This window comes from Glossina fuscipes, unplaced genomic scaffold (genome assembly GCF_014805625.2).
Source record: "Glossina fuscipes isolate IAEA_lab_2018 unplaced genomic scaffold, Yale_Gfus_2 2, whole genome shotgun sequence".
Taxonomy (NCBI): domain Eukaryota; kingdom Metazoa; phylum Arthropoda; class Insecta; order Diptera; family Glossinidae; genus Glossina; species Glossina fuscipes.
Window position 1 is genome coordinate 17,949,736 of NW_023998416.1, and position 16,669 is coordinate 17,966,404.

General features: G+C 34.7%; 4 protein-coding genes across 4 annotated transcripts in view; 1 reads left to right on the plus strand and 3 right to left on the minus strand.

Moving 5' to 3' along the window:
• Positions 1-2,350: 2,350 nt before the first annotated feature.
• LOC119632998 (zinc carboxypeptidase-like) lies at positions 2,351-3,564 on the minus strand. Its single transcript, XM_038026184.1, has 5 exons — positions 3,561-3,564; positions 3,116-3,495; positions 2,972-3,059; positions 2,612-2,905; positions 2,351-2,544 (listed from the first exon to the last, which is right to left on the minus strand). Exons 1-5 carry the CDS (start codon positions 3,562-3,564, stop codon positions 2,351-2,353), a joined length of 960 nt encoding a protein of 319 aa, XP_037882112.1.
• Positions 3,565-4,838: 1,274 nt separating this feature from the next.
• On the minus strand, positions 4,839-6,085 carry LOC119633000 (zinc carboxypeptidase-like). Its single transcript, XM_038026185.1, has 5 exons — positions 5,997-6,085; positions 5,576-5,936; positions 5,438-5,525; positions 5,093-5,380; positions 4,839-5,035 (listed from the first exon to the last, which is right to left on the minus strand). The coding sequence occupies exons 1-5, from the start codon at positions 6,083-6,085 to the stop codon at positions 4,839-4,841; spliced, it is 1,023 nt and encodes a 340-aa protein (XP_037882113.1).
• Positions 6,086-8,551: 2,466 nt separating this feature from the next.
• Positions 8,552-9,558, minus strand: LOC119633001 (mast cell carboxypeptidase A-like). Its single transcript, XM_038026186.1, has 4 exons — positions 9,326-9,558; positions 9,191-9,257; positions 8,820-9,110; positions 8,552-8,754 (listed from the first exon to the last, which is right to left on the minus strand). The coding sequence occupies exons 1-4, from the start codon at positions 9,395-9,397 to the stop codon at positions 8,552-8,554; spliced, it is 633 nt and encodes a 210-aa protein (XP_037882114.1). The 5' UTR covers positions 9,398-9,558.
• A 5,205-nt stretch (positions 9,559-14,763) lies between these two features.
• The window catches only part of LOC119633193 (platelet-derived growth factor receptor alpha), a 100,716-nt gene continuing 98,810 nt past the window's right edge, over positions 14,764-16,669 (plus strand). The window contains exon 1 of the mRNA XM_038026578.1: positions 14,764-15,300. The gene's annotated coding sequence lies outside the window, so the exon portion shown is untranslated. The remainder of the gene's footprint in view (positions 15,301-16,669) is intronic.

A 16,669-nucleotide genomic window follows, 5' to 3' on the forward strand; every position in this document is an offset into this window, starting at 1 on the left:
CCAAGAGAAAAAAGAATCGCCTGACAGTTGATTATTCAAGCGTATTAAAAATAGAGCTCGCTACAGAAGAACAACGCTTTCTCATTCTTGAACACTGAATTATGGAACAACAACCAACAGTCGTCATCCCAACAAGATAATCGTATTTATTTATGCCCAAGTTACACGGTATGATTGTGGTTTGAGCAAGACTCTCTGTATAAATTAAGGCCTCCGATTTTTATCATAGTTTGATCCGCAGACAGTTTTCTTGAAGTATCTGTAGATGTTTAGATTTTTAATCATGAACAGTCCCAGTAATCCATTACGGAACGCAAATGGTGGATTCACTTTAACTTTTTCTAAACTTCTTGAAGCCGCATTGCAGGAAGCTGTTCTAAAGAAAGCATTAATAATCGTCTTTCATTGAGCTAACTATCTCTTTAATAAATTGATTCCAGATAGCAATTCGAATCCGGTAATTTACCTTAATTCACGGATAGATGAGTGGTTATTGTAAAATTGAAATTTGTTTTAGGACTTATTGTAAATTGATCTTCCATAAATATCATCTCGCATGCATCATACTTCTGTGGCTTGCATGCCAATTGCATTTAAATTCTATTACTTTAATTTTTTAATACTAATGAATAAAATATAAAAAACCTTTTTAGATGAACTTTCAAACAAAGTCTTTCAAAATGTCATGTGTCAGTTCACAAGTCACAGGTTGTTTTACTGATGCTGCTTTCTACTGCCGAGTTGTGTTTGGATCGTAGTAACGAACGTATGTGCCAACCCGGTATCCACTTTGAACGTATCTTTGTCGTGGACAATTGTTGATGCAAACTGGCGACTGGGCTGCCGTTTAATATCTTTAGAATTTCAGCTATATCACGCAACTTTACTTTCGCAGTTCCAAAAGAATTTCGTGTAATTTTTTTCTGTTTTAGAAGAGTTCTCGAATTCAGATGACTAGAGCGATGAGGACCATCAGTGTCCCTGTTTAAAATCATCAAATCATAGACGAGTTGTTACCCTCGACGGAGAAGGGATGGCGTATCAGTCTACAAGTCAACAGAGAGAGTATTTTTCCCCATTAAAAAGCGAGGCCCAATAAATACAGGAGATTCGGATCTTTCCACTGGTTTGAAAATGACAAAAATAACGCATTTCATTTAAAGGCTGATAGAGAGCAGACAGAGCTTTCTTGCTGTTACATTTATTAGATGAGACGTTTTACATTAATCAAATATTTGACACCAATTGAAAAACGCGTCGTACACTTAATAAAAAATGACCAATCTATCTATCCACCTCTTGAAATGGCGGCTTTAATAGTAAACATCTAAAGCTTTTTAACACTTTCTCTTCAGGTTTAGTTCAAATATACGGAAGTCAAATCCGTAAACTTCACCGACCGAGAAAAAGGGCTCTTTCGTAAGTAACAGTTTTTAAACATGTGAATTTGTTTGTTTAGAACTTTACAAATTTAGAGGATTACGAGGTAGTTTCCCTTAATAAAAGGCCGCATTTGAAGACCAGGTGTAGTTAAATCAGAATTTGTGCGGCGGGACCTATGCGATTTTTATTTACGCGATTGGTTTTATGAGAGTTATTTGGTTTCGCTTTGTGAATATGTACAGTGATAAGCAGAGATAACAGAAGGGCGAAAATATTTGCCTTTTAGACTATGACATCGTATTAAATTTTGTACATTTTGAAAATATCTTAATGTTTAAAACAAGAAAAAATACCTTTACATGGGAAGTGGTCGAAAAAATCAACTGATCTAAACCATTTTCAATACCGTTCATCCTTGCGTCATGACTCGTCATAAAAATGTCTAAAAAATTTGCAGAAAATTAATCACAAAGTGATCCCGAATCAGTAAAAGGTGGGTCTATACCAAGTCTGTTTTGTTGGGAAAGCTTTGTTCCGCTATTCCGTAGAAGCTTGACATAGTTTCTAAGACAGACTTTTCTGTACGGTCCACCATTGTGAAAAACCGCTTCTTTCACCTATTTATCAAGTTTCTGAATATTTTATTGCCGTTTTTTTCCTCCAATACCCATCCATCGCACAAACATATGTTTAGCTGTATAAAAGCATATGGTGTTTTGCATATGGTATTTTGTGCAATCGCCTTCCAGGTGCTGACAAACTGCGTATTATTGATTTAATATAAAATGTATACGATACACGGCAAATATGCAAAGCATGTTTTTTTTTTTGTAGTAGCGAGCTGGAAGTGCGTATTAAAATATTCGCCCCATTGGTGCGTAATAATGGTCGTGATACCTCCTACTATTTTTAGTTTATTTGATTTGGTTTTTTTTCTAGTGAATACTTTGCTCACTGAATTTTTTCCTTATATATAACCGAGTTGTTTAACGGCTTTAATCATTCCCACAAATCCATCTACAAGTTCTTTGCATGCAGGTAAAATCATTTGCTCTGGCAAATCAAAGCCGAATTCACCATTATCAGGTAATTCGATAGTGAAAGCTATTGGTATACCTTTCACCGCATAAGCCCAGTCTTTGCTTCCACCAGAGAATTTGCCTGCATTTAGAGGAAATTGGAAGCAATTAATGCCTTTCAATTGCTGTAAAATATTATTATTGTTTACCTAATGTGTTGGCACTTGTGCCGAAAGTGTATTCGGTCCCGTTGCGCTTGTATAAGGCTTGAATGAAGGCTTCGGCTACGAACTTCATTTCCTTGTAATTCCGGGGAAGATCTTCGGTGTGGCTCCACGGTGAAAGTACTAATTGTGCAGCCGAATGTAGAGCAATATAAATTTTAATAGAACCTTCTGGTATATTCTGATTAATAAACTTTACGAATTGTTCAATTTCTGGTTCGGACTCTGGGTGGGGGCCAGGATACACCATCGAGCAAGGATCGGTATTATCTCCGACTTCTTTAATAATATTTATGCAATTAAAGACAAATTTTGTCGAAATTGAAATAATAAGGGAATGTTTACCTCCCCATTGATAATCGAAATTACGATTTAGGTCGGTACCAAAACAATTGGGACTTGATGGCTTTCTTGATTTTCGCCACATTCGATCCTAGAAATGCAACAAGGAGCACGTGTGTTATAAATATTTATCCATAATTTATTTACCTTTTCGTGCGCATAAACAAAACCGTCCACATTTAATACCGGTATTATCCACCAGTCGACACTTTCCGCCATCTTACGTACACTAGGATTAGTGGAAAATAATAATTCTTTAATTAAGTAAGTGACAGCAGCTGATGTTATCCACTCTCTAGCGTGAATATTCGATTCAATGAAAATTGCTTTTTTGCCGCTTTTAAACGAAAGTTTAATGCCCCTTATTAAGCGGCCTTCGTACGAACGACCGACATCAAAGCCCTTAACTACCTTTGGGAATTTTTGAATAATTTGATCTAACCAATAATAAATTTCATTCAGCGTATGATAGGTGATCCAATCCAAAGGTCGATTTCCAACTTTTTTTCGAGAAAGCTTCCTTCTGTCTGGAAAGAAAGTTGATTTGTCAAATACGCCCTCAGTATATTTCCCTATATTCACTTGTGTTTACACATTGTTCCTGTATTTTTGGACTTGGGATTTCCCGGTGCGATATGAACGTACCGTGGCAGCATGATTTTTTCCCAAATTTAAAGATATATTTAAAAACGGAAAACACACCATAGGCTAGTTTTACGCAGCATTTGTGTGGTCTTGGCTTTTAAATTGTTTTCATTTTTTTTGGATTTTACTGTTTATATAAGAAATTTCGAATATCAGAATTAAGAAAACGGATTTGAATGAAAATTTATGAAAACTCAAAACTCAAAGGCAACTAAACGGTAAGCATCAATGAGTTTCATTTCAAAACATTGGAACTTGGAATATGTGATCGTATATTGCATATATTTCAATAGATCCTCTACACCCTACACAACTTGTGGTACAGGATATGTTAATTTGTGCGGTCGTATCTAAGATGCAGAAGATCTTAAGATAGTGCCACTGTTCATTATACCGATCGAGTCGGAGTCATTTTCTGAACCATTCAAAACCTGTCTGTCCATTTGCCCGTCTGATATCCATCTATGTAATATTGCGTTCAACCTACAGGTCGTAATTTTTGAGAGAAGTTAGTGAATAGTGGAAATAGTTTGGATCATGGTAAAGCTGACGGCCGCATTTGGACTCAACCCAAATAAAACCATCACTAAGTAAAATTACAAACAATGTCTGCTGTGAATTGTGGGAAAAAAGTGCGTAATATGCCAAAACTGATTTTATTGGGAATACTACATTCCGCGTTATCAGCAGACATTAATTCTTCCGATTAAACAGGGTTTCAATTAACAACTTTTTACTTGCTTGACCGGCTCTTCGATTGTTATGAAGTTATCTAAGCGTGGGTTTTTTTCTGAATGAACCCAAGAAACAAGAAATTTTTCAAGAAGAAATCCGAAAATTGCTTGGGAAAAGGGAAAGCAGCCAATGCTTTGATTAATCTCTTCGACAGACCGAGCTGATTTATACTCCCAATAACTCGTTACGAGAGAATTCACAAGACAAGATAAATGTTGAAAATCAGCACATAAACACAGCGCATAAAACTATTTTTATGCCACGCAAATGTCACATCAGAGGCATTAGAAAATTTGACGGGGCAAAAAGCGAGAGATTGCGTTGTAGCAATAAATGAAACCATATCACATTTTCGTTTCTATTACTTTACGTATTTTCGCTTAGTCAATTTTTATTCCTATGAAACATTTTAAATGTTTTTTTTAAATATCGATTAGAAATTAGTTTACTGTAATTTATTTAGTACATATTTTTGCCGATCAATTTGTCTTTAAATGTAGCCAAGTTTCTTCACGGCTCCAATCATTCCAACAAAGCCGTCCAATACTTCTCTGCCGATAGGCAAAATTCTTTTATTTGGTAACGCAAAACGGGATTTTGTGCCTCTACCAGGTAATTCTATGGTGAAAGTTAATGGTATTCCTTTTACAGCGTAAGCCCAATCTTTACTTCCGCCGGAGAATTTCTCTGTATTTTAAAAAGTTACGTGATCAATTCATATAATAAACAAATTATTTAACATACGCAATATTGTAGCACTGCTACCGCATTTATATTGAGTGCCGTAACGAACAGCCAAAGCTTCAGTGAAAGCTTTCGCAACAGACATCATTTCCTTGTAGTTTTTTGGAGGTGTTCTTGTATGGGTCCACGGGCAAAGTATACATTGGGCGGCTGCATGCAGAGCCACATACATCACAATACTACCATTTGGTATTCCCTTATTGATGAAGTCTACCAATTGCCTAGTTTCTGGCTCAGATTCAGGATGAGGACCAGGGTATAGTACTGAAGAGGGACCAGCCTTTCTCCCTTGAATGATTAATGATATTTGAAACGTTACAGAGGATAAAGTACAAAATCACCCACATCCCCATCGATAACTGAAGTTACGATTTAAATCGATGCCGACACTTTTGTCATTCACAGGTCTCCTCGACTTCCGCCACGTTCGGTCCTACAAAAACAAAAGTTATTACTCAGAGATAATATGTAATCTTTTTTAACCTTCTCGTGTGAATAATCAAACCCGTCTACATTTAATACCGGTACAATGTACCAGTCAAGACTTTCGGCCATTTTGCGTACATCAGGCTTATTGGAAAGCAATAATTCTTTAATTATATAAGTGGCAGTGGCTGACGTTATCCATTCCCTCGCGTGGATATTCGATTCAATGAAAATTGCTTTTTTGCCGCGTTTAAAGGAAATTTTAATGCCCCTTATTAAACGACCTTCATACGAACGACCGATGTGAAAGCTACTAACTACTTTGGGGTTTTGTTCTATAATTGAATCCAACCAAGTGTAAATTTCAACCAGTGTAGGATAAAACGTCCAGTCAATATCTTTCTGAGCAATATTACGTCTATCTAGAAAATGTTTGACGAATAAAAGCCAAAGCCTTTTTAAATAATTAATTACTCACATCATGAATAAGTTTTCTTCCATCGGGGATGGATTGATGCACGGCATGCAGTCTTTGATCCGTCGTAACACTTTCTTGATGTTCGGCATGATTTTTTCATAAAAATTAAATTAACTTTATTACAATAACAAAGCGCACATTATTGTTCTTATGATGGTTGCGTTAAATCAGTTTAATTTTTCAAATATTTTCATCTTTTTTGGAATTTTACTATTTGTTCATTTATTTTTCGAACTATCGGTAGATGTGGAATTTTTAGATTTTATTGATTGCCCATGTAGAGAACAAAAATCAAAAAAATGACTTTGGATAACAAATAACTGAATTTTGTTAAGCCAACAGTTGTTAAAACCAATAATTGATTGGCAACGCCAGCCATTGGAGACAGATGACAACGTATTTAGAAAGTATATGAAAGTGAACATAACACCGTAATTCATTTCTGCGCTAGTCACGACAATGGTTCTAGCAAGGCTAGCCCTAATTTCCTTATTAGTATACAAAGCACCATAATAAGTTGGCCAACAACGACGGCATAGGATACGACGCGAGGATACTTGCTTAGGAGCAATAAGATATGATAAATGGACATTGTCTTAGACGAACAAGCTAAGTGAAAAGCATTGAAGAATTTGGAGAATTGTAAATGAAATGGACTTTCGACAAGCTCTGACTTTAGTTTTGCGCTGAACCAAAAAAGAGCTTGAAACCGTTTAGAGGAATGTCACTACAAATATAAATGAAACGGTTAATACGTTTTGTAAACGGACGCTGGGTGTTAGGAGCGCATAGACATAACTTAGGTTCTTTCGAAAAGCCTTTGAGTACTAAAGATATGAAATATTTCTTACCAAAGAATTTGGCAAACTCTATAAATAAAATTCTTATTATTAAAGCCAACTGTCTTCAAACACAGTTGAGGCAATAATTTGTTTTAAATTATACCCTAATTCTGTTATCAATACCGTTAAGGCCGTTCTTGCGTAAGTTCTGCAAATAGTAAATTTGTTCTTGTGATTATTATTCTTCTCTTGCTGTATAACCTTTACAATGTTTGTTGAAAATAGTTCGTCTTAAGTTTCAATCATTGGCTTGGATTATTATTTTTTTTTTTGGAAAATTTTATTTACTACGGCGCATCAAGTCAACAATTAGTAGAACGATTGGTGTCGATCGCTGTCTCTAGCTAAAAGTCTCTCTTTATTATTAGTGAAAATTTTTTGTGCTTGTTTCGTTTTGCTGCCATAGTACTTATCTTGTGAATTACTAATTTTCTGTGCATACTCTTGGGCGCATTCATTGTCGTCCGCAAGAAAAATGTTGCAGTAAACTCTTGCACACGAAACGTACTGTAAGATGGGAAATTCCAAATAAGAAATTGTTTTTCAACATCTTTGTATTACATCTAAACCTTGATGCCAATCTCTCCAGGAATTTTTCATGGTCGGGGAAACTAATGGTCTGGGATGGTTGAATTTGCATTTATTGAAAGCAATTCTGCCTTATTTTTTTTAATAAATGTATGTAAAGGGAAGAATATTGAAATACAACTTTTCTACTAATTTTCTCTTGAATTCGATAATAAATTGTTATGGAAGTACATATCGCCACAGAGACATTTAGTAAACTCCACAAAATTAACCCTTCGAATTTATTATTATGAAGTTTCCCAAACGTTTTTAGAGTTAAGCAGAAGTGCCACACAATGAACTGACAAAGCAAACTTTTCCTAAAGAAGGAGAAACCAACCACTTCCTCAACAATATGCTTCAATTTGAAGTAGGCGTTTGGGGAGTCAATCCCAAAATTGAACGATCAATCTTCGATAAAAAAAATTTAACTTAAAAAATTAATTAAGAAAGAAAACCAAAAAAATTTCTAAATTATTTTAATGTATCTTATTGATGCAGAAAGTATGACTGCGTATATGCATACAAAGCGCAATCAAAACAAGAACAGACGTGTCTTGCGTCAATTGGCGAGTCCTTATATCAGAGCTAAGTTATTGTGCCAATTATAAGTTTTGTAATCAACCGGGCGGCTGCCGCCTAGAGAAATTCGAGGAAAAACCTATATACGGCCATACCAATCATCGAACAAGGGTCTAAGGCTTAGCGCAAGCATTGTTAAACAAGAGCGGATATCTTTTTTTCTTTTTAACTTACTACCAAATCGTAAAAGTCAACCCAAAACTTGAAGTTAGGATATCAGGTGAATTTTGACTTTGAATAGTACGAATAATGGTTTGGGACCATTATCGCAAAACAACACAAAACGGATTGTGTTAAAAAGATCAAAAAGGCGAAAAGTATTTCATTGACTTGACAAACTGAAATGCGTAGAAAATGGACTAAAGCGCAAGGCGACCACTTTCCTTCTTAGAATCTTACATATTGCTAATCGAAATCATAAATCGCAGTTCTTATTTTTTTGTTGTTTTGCTAACTTTTGTTTGCATGTGTTCGAAGTTGTCTTTACAATAATTAGTTTAGAAAATGGCCTGCTGTAGTCTGCTACAATTTATTTCTTGGCATTTCCACTCAATCAGCTCCCCTTTAAATATAATGAAGTTTCTTCACAGCCTCAACCATTCCCGCAAATCCACCCAAAAGCTCTTCGCTTACGGGTAAAATCATTTCTTCTGCTGATCGAAAACGAGATTTTTTATCTTGATCTTTATCAGGTAATTCAATAGTGAAGCATATTGGCACATATTTGTCGACCTCCACGAAACTTTTCCTTTCATCGGTGAAAATGGCTATATATTAGAAAACTTTCAGTCACAATTTGGCAAACATTAAGTATATTAAGAGTCAAGCGTACTTAGTGCCTTAGCAATGGTTTCGAGGTTCCATTGAGAACGCAAAGTTGTATATACAGCTTCAGTAAATGATTTGGCCACGAACATCATTTGCTGGTAGTTATCAGGAACATATGATTTATGGATCCAAGGCTTAGTTGCTTTCTCCGTAGCCTCACCTAGCGCTATATAAACTTTAACAGTATCATCTGGTATGCAGTTTCTAATATAGTTAACCCCCGAATTAATTCCGAGGTCAGCTTCCGATAAGACAACAGCGTCTGATAATGGGTCAGCATAGAATGTGTGCTTGCCTGAATCAGATTCATAGTTAAGATCAGCTTTTCCTGCAATATTTTTTAATATCTAAAATGTGGTAAACAAAACCACTTACTTCTACACGGAGCTATTGAATTGAAATCGTCGACGTCTACAGATCTTGACTTGCGAAATCTTACTTTCTACGAGCGACAAGAAAATACTGTAAAGACAAAACCCCACTCACGACATTAATAAATTAATTGTTTACCTTTCCCTGCGAATAAACAAAATCGTCTACATTTAATACCGGTACGATGTACCAGTCGAGACTCTCGGCCATTTCGCGTATATGCTTTTTTTTGGAAAACAACAGCTCGTTAAGTATGTAAGTGACAGTAGCCGACGCTAACCATTCTTTACCATGAATGTTCGATTCAATAAAAATTGCTTTTTTGTGAGGTTTAAAAGAGATCTTAATGCCCCTGATCAAACGCCCATCAAACGAACGGCCAATGTCGAAACCCGAAGCAACCTTGGGAAATTCTTTTATAATTGAATCTAACCAGGTATAAATTTCAACCAATGTGGGAAAGAAAGTCCAGTCAAGAGACCGCACGGGGAGATTTCGTCTATCTAGAAAATAGTTGGCTTTAAAAGAAATTGAAAGCAATAAACTTTATTGAGTATTCACATTATAAATAAATTTTCTTCCGAATGCGATATTCCAGTTGGCATACAGTCTTTCCGCCGTATGATTTTTTTAAAGTCGGCCATGATCTTTGCCGCATTTATTATTAAATTGTAACAATGAAGTGCGTATTGGTTTTATTCAATTAACTGAGCAGTTTTGATTCTTCAAAATGGTTCATTTTACTGCGAAGCAAAACAACAAAATTTTTTTTTTTTTTTTTTAAATTATTGGTCACATATTTTAAATAAGAAAACTAAAAAAAAAGATTCTGTATGATAATTTTTATTCACTCAAAAACGAATGACAACTAAACGAAAGACTTTTGGATTAAAAAATATATAAAAAATATTTTTTAAAATAAGCTTTTATTTAAGTAAACTAAAGTAATATACTTTCCCTCAGTCAATTTTAGATGACTATACATAAAAGCTTCGGAAGCTTTTAGCTGTAAAATGTAAGAAATTTGTTTTTTCCACTCGATGCAAAAATTTCTTCGAATAAAACTGATGATCATAAACTTTGGTAAAAGTCATTTCCATGAAATTGAAAAAAATTCCTTTAATTAAAATCAAAGCTTTTGTTATTACATTAAATTAATTACATACTGTAAAAAGAATACAGTGGGCCACCAGTACCCTAGCTCGACAGTGGTCGAAAAAATAGTCCGATCTGAACACCACTCCCCTAGTTCGAGCCAAAAAAAAGAAGGCGGGCAAACAGATAAATACACGTAAATCAAATCAGAAACTGATTTTGAATCCATCGGTTTAATAAAAGATGAGTCTATCTCAAGCTCTTCTGAGTAATGCATAAATCCCTACAAAGTTAATATACAATATAATATACCACAAGTTTTGTAGGTTATAAGAAAAATACATCCACCAAACTCTCTTTTGTATACAGAAACTGCATTCTTTAGAAATCCGTGCAAGAAAAAGAGATGGTGTGAACAATACATACGACATATGCTAAATTTGACGATATGTTCAACAACTTTAAAAAATCGTGTAAGATTAAAAAGCTGTGCATACTTTTTCTAAAAACCGTGCAAAAAAAAAATAATGAAATTCACATTACATATTCATAAATCAAAAACCCATTTTGTTACAAGAAATAAATTAAAATTTGTGTATAGTGAAAATTCAGTCCGTAGTTACATACAACACACAAAAATTGAAGTTGAAATCAGGAGTAAAAATCAATTTTCAAGCTATTTATCGCTACTTAATAACAAGCGTGCACATTTGTTACAAACTGGATCAAAAATGCTGTGATCAGATCATTTGTCGGGTATGTCTCAAATGAAGAATTTCATTTGTTAATAACGGCCAAGTTCCAGTAGAACAAGCCACTAGCACTTGTGTGGGCGTAAACCGACTGACATCTGAACCCAATATTCCCCCAATTGTATTTCGTTGCCGTGCACATAAATTTCTGTGAGACACTGAATTGCTTGGAATTAAAAAAAATGTTTTTTTTTTTTTTGGATCCATGTTAGAACAGAAAATTCATGTAAAAAAGTGTATTTGCTCTCATTGGTGAATCAAGGCATTTCAAAGTTGTGTAAAACAAGATCGTGCAAAAAAGAATTTGGTCTTATAAACATGTCAAAAAGTTGGGCTCGAATAGGGTCTACCATGTCCGTTATACTGTTGGGCAGTTCCGCATCTTCATAAGGTTCTTCTTACTTCTTTCTTTCTTTACCAGCCCTTCGCCTTCTTTTAGACTTCTCAGAAGACTTTAACTCACAAGTAACAGTGGAGTGCTTTTGTCCTTTTCGTAGTAAAATTTACCCAAAAATATAGCGAGTTTTTCCACAAATTTCGCTCACCTCCACACTAACGTGACGTGTGACTCGAATGACGAAATGCATTACAGATCGTTTTAATTAGTATTAACGTGACGCAATCTTTAGGTTATCCACAATACGAGAATTCTACAAATCCTCCAATATGCCTCATAGGTTCATTGATAAATCTAGAAATTGCTACTGCAGGTACCTTTTCTAAAGTTTTCTTCGTCAATTTTTTTAAAACAATTTTGCCCCTCTTTAGCATTGTTGCTCGATGCCGTAGAAAATGGTCAAAGACTTTTAGTAAGTTTAAATCGCAAATTAGCATCTTTTCAATGCGCTCTAGCCTGTTTGCACGAAGGAGACAAGCTAAATAGGCGCTTATTGAAGAACTTACACGTACTGATTTACTTGGTATACCTTATGCAATACTGGTAGAGAAAGTTTCGTTAAAAACAGGATTTTTGAAACTTCGAAACCGCGATAGTTCTTTGGCAGAGACGATTCGCATAAGTGATATTGAAATTTATTTATTTGGGATTTTCGCATAAAATCACATAAATATTGACGTACATTAAAGCCTGCAACCTTGCCTACAAAGACTACGAATTCAAGACCCACAGTACATTGCAATCGAGCTAATCTATCCGTTATTTATTTCATTGCTAACAAAACTCAAGAGCTTGAGTTGCACCAGTGTGGATATCTGAGAAAGCCAATTACAAGTAAGACCAGCCTTCTCTTCGAGTATAGCAGAAAATATTGCTAGCAAACAATCAATAGTAAATGCTTTAGGGCCAATAACAGCAGATGTTTTCTCGAACACTTGTTCAATTTCTTTTAATATAGTTTGAAGTAAATACTAGTATGTAGAATACTATATACTAGTATATAGAATACTAGTATATAGAAGTACATAATAGCTTCAATATATATATAAAATAGCTTTATTAATATATATAAATATATATATATATATATATATATATATAAGAAATTGTGATTCTTTTTAATGTTCTCCTGATTGTTTCCGATTCTCCTTCGTTGACCTGGTCGCTTTTGCCCTTCTATCACAACACCATATAAATACATGCTGCAACTGTCTAATTTATTTCGCGAATGCTCTGCCCGCAAAGTAACCAAAAGCTCACCCAGGTCTTTAAAGTGACCTGAGTCATTTAGATTCGATTGCCATATAAGTGGCATAAAGATGAAGGAATCTGGGAACTGGAGAACTAGCATTCCGCACTAAATGAGCAGCTCTATCATATTCACGTACATCAAAGTAACTTTTAGCCAGAAAGTAATTATCAACGTCCGCAAGACCGTGGCACATTCCAGCTAACCATTTGACGCTGTACACCAAAACAACGTTTCTGACATTCCACTATACCCTGTCTTAACTCTCTTTTAGCGTCGAGTACGTTAAAGAAGTCATTCTCCATTACTTAACAAGTTTTAAATCTCTAGGAAAAAGCTGGAAAAAGGAAAATAATTAATTCATAATTATAAAGAGCGAGTTATTAAGCACTGCTTACGCGAAAACCGAACTGTCATGTTGATCACCCCATATTAAAATTTCCGCTATACTTCTAATCGTTGTTAATAAATTGAATAAATCGATTATATTTAGTAAGGCGTGGCGATGAATCGCCCACGCAGCCTAGGCCTACATATAGAATGAGTTAAACATTTTATGTAAAAATATTAGGAGTTAAGTGTTTTGGGAAATACGCGAACTAAACTTATTTAATTTTTATTAATCAATCTATAAGCGTGAAAGGTCGTTTTGCTTTCGGCTCTGAAGTTATGGAAGCTATCACTTTAGTGATTAGTGTTGCTCGTCTCAATATGTTTACCACAACCAAAATAAAACTAAGAATATTTCAATGCAAAATAATGCATTACTACGCACAATCTATTTTGAAGATGGGCGAGTGCGTTCCAATAAAACACTAGATCGAAAACGAAAATGTGTGCGAGTAAGCTTGTGTATGTATGTATGAAAGCTTTCAAGTTCGTAACAACCAATTATAAAACCAGGAAAGGAATTCTTTCAATAAAAAGTTCAATTTTTCATAAGTGGTTATCCGCCTGTTCCTTAACGTGCCATTTATGATATCTTCGCGTACTAGTAAAGCTAAAGAGTGCGCACTCTATTGCTATTCATCCTCTTTGGGTACATACTCGTTGACTTCGGTAAATCATTTTAACAAATTATCACGTACGCTAACCAATCGTAGCAAAAGTAAATGAGTAAATTTTAACATTGGAATTGTTAACAGAAAATGTTAATTGTTCTATAGTAATTGTATCTACAGCGAGAGCGCTGCGTGAACAATAAACAGCTGGCAAAACTTTGGTTTGCGCCAGAAAACATTAGTAGTAGTAGTGTTGTTGAAACTGTTAGTTGCTTCTGCTTATATTGAAGGAAATCTCCTCTGAGAGCAAAGTAAAATTCTACAATAACAAGTAGAGTATTCGGCTGGCGCCGAATCTCACATACCCACCGCTTTAGCATCCCCAGCTTTTATTTAGGCCAATGAGAAAGAAGCCCTCGCTAAAAGGAATTGTAAAGAAAAAATTTATCCACCATGCACAGCGTCCACCATAATTAATGTAGAACTAACGCCTCTCAGACAGATATATCTTCTTTTGAGTAATGTACAAAATAATTTAAAACATTTCGTCTTGTTTACCTCACGGTTAAAAGGCATATTATAGCTTCGTGTGAGCATGGCCGATTTTTCTCATTTTTGGCCCATAAGTAGTAGAGTAGTCTGTAAAGTAAACGTAAAAAAATTCCAGCCTTCTACTTTTATAATTTTTTGAGTAATGAGCAAAACCCAAAAATTGTTGCTTAGCGAGGTGGAGTTGCCTTCAGCTTACGCTTTACTGCGGCCGTGTTCTCTGGCCAATTTGGTCCGTTTTGAATGTCGACCTGGGTGCAGAAACTTCCGATGCTTCTACCAAATTTGAAGCCGATATCTTTGTTTTGTGTCAATAGCACGCAACGCATAGACACACAGTTACTTAGACGGACAGCCATGACTTAATCAATTCAGATTTTCACGCTCTTCAAAAATATATAGGCGCTTTGGTATCTATGAAGTTTCCCTTTGAGTGTTGCAGGCATTTTGATAACAGGAATATACCCTTCATCTTTAGCTAATCAAGCTAACATGTCTTCGGTGGTTTGCCATTGTTGTTGCGCCTACAGTCTCAGTCGATTCAGTTTGCTTTTCGCTTTACAAACATAAACATGAAATTAAGAAGCGGGTGATCGCGTTATTATTCAAACAAAATGATAGCAATAACACAAACCGACGAAAAATTTCGAGCAATTTTCTCGTACGAGAGAGTGCATGAATAAATAAACCGTGAAATAACGTAAATAATGCTAAATAAAATATAAAAAATAATAATAATACCATATATATAAATAATGCTTTCTTTAACCCATTCAACCGGTCGTAACGTAACGTTAAGAACGTATGACATTGAATAAGCGTGTAATTAAGCGGTTTTTTTTTTTTTATTTTGAAATCAAACAAAACCCAACTGTCAGTAATAACTGAATTTGAAAAATACCAAAAACGGAATAAGAAAAAGTAGTTGAAACAAAACGTATGTCAGTTCGTTTTGGAAGAAGAGCACAAAAGAACGAGTAGTAGAGGAGAGTCATTAAAACCAATAACAACGATAAGCGAAAAGCAGCTTTTAATGGTCATTGGCTTCATTTTTGGTAACGCGAATAAAGGTTAATATCTCTACTTTTGCTTGTTTGTTATGTTACTGAGAAATTACAAAAGAATTCCGTGAGGTATAGAAAATAAAATGAAAAAAGAGAAAATTTCGTAATAAAATATTTAAAAAAATAAATTTAAATAGAAAAAAGCAACGATCTCAGATAAGACAACAAGTGTTTCAATACAAGATCACTGCAAGCGTAAACTAATCATTAACAAATGATTGAATGTGAAAACAGCGAGAAATATAATAAGTATCTGTTAGTGCTTTGAAAGCGTTAACTCATACGCATACATGGATGATATTCGTTTGATAATGCGATATTGTTAGAATTGATTGGCCCGAATGCAAGGTGATGTAAAAAACTCAGTTCGCACTGATCAAGTTTAAAGCCACAAACAAAACGACAAAAGCGGTAGCAGCACGAACAACGCGAAAGTTAAATGCATGAATGAATCATCGCTTTTTAATAGTATTTGAGAAGTGATTTTGTTTTTTTTTTTGTTTTTTTTTTTTAATTCATTGAAAATCAAACAAAAGCAACAAAATATTCATGTACAATACTTTGGTTAAATATTAAAAAAAAGAGGAAAATTAATAATCAAAAAAGAAAAAAAAAAAACAAATGCAAATCAGTTAGTCATGGATTTTAATAGGAACTAATGTAGATTTAAATAGTAAGTAAACTTTTGTTAAATATAATTTCATTATTAGCACCAGAGTAAGAAAAGTTAATTATTTTTCTGTTAAATATTGAAAAAGAGAAGACAAGTTATCGTTAATTTCTTCACTCTCTTCCACTCTTCAAAAAGTTATATGATTCTTATGGCGAATATGTCGAGCCAAGAGGCTCATACAATGTCCCCTATTCACGTAAAACGGTGACAAATCAGAAAGAAGCAAGAAAGGGGAAAAAGATAGAAAGGTAGCGCCCGCAACCTAATGGCTTTGTGCCCAATCAATAAGTGTTATGACTTTATCGGCCAAGCGATCACGAAAGCTGCGACTCTACCGCACGTAGGCGCCATATTACTATCTGCTTTTTTCAAATTGGCTTGATATTGGTTTTATTTTGCTTTAATGTTCAACTTATCAAAGTTCGCCAAACCAAAGTTTGCATATTATACAAATTTAAAAATAAAACCATACGCAGTTATAAATCCGCAGTTCTAAACCGCAATTATAATCATTTAAATAAGGCAGCAATTTAGCTTCTTGTGAAACAGTTTCGATCGAAGAAAACACTTTTTAAATTGTTTACTTTCGGGAAGAGCACGGGTGGCAAGGAATGCACAGGACATTGCTCTTGTACGCAATATTGTTGGTGATATCCATAATTTATAGATTCTTATGTGTTCTTAGGAATTGCTTAGCGTAAC

Coding starts and splice junctions, on each gene's coding strand:
- LOC119632998 (XM_038026184.1), bottom strand. Junction 3,060..3,115: donor TTGTTTATGCGCACGAAAAG/GTAAATAAATTA, acceptor TTGCATTTCTAG/GATCGAATGTGGCGAAAATC. Junction 2,545..2,611: donor CACAAGTGCCAACACATTAG/GTAAACAATAAT, acceptor CTCTAAATGCAG/GCAAATTCTCTGGTGGAAGC.
- LOC119633000 (XM_038026185.1), bottom strand. CDS start 6,085: ATGCCGAACATCAAGAAAGTGTTACGACGGATCAAAGACTGCATGCCG. Junction 5,937..5,996: donor GAAGAAAACTTATTCATGAT/GTGAGTAATTAA, acceptor TTTTCTAGATAG/ACGTAATATTGCTCAGAAAG. Junction 5,381..5,437: donor CTTCAGTTATCGATGGGGAT/GTGGGTGATTTT, acceptor TAATCATTCAAG/GGAGAAAGGCTGGTCCCTCT.
- LOC119633001 (XM_038026186.1), bottom strand. CDS start 9,397: ATGGCCGAGAGTCTCGACTGGTACATCGTACCGGTATTAAATGTAGAC. Junction 9,258..9,325: donor TTGTTTATTCGCAGGGAAAG/GTAAACAATTAA, acceptor TGTCGCTCGTAG/AAAGTAAGATTTCGCAAGTC. Junction 8,755..8,819: donor AACCATTGCTAAGGCACTAA/GTACGCTTGACT, acceptor TCTAATATATAG/CCATTTTCACCGATGAAAGG.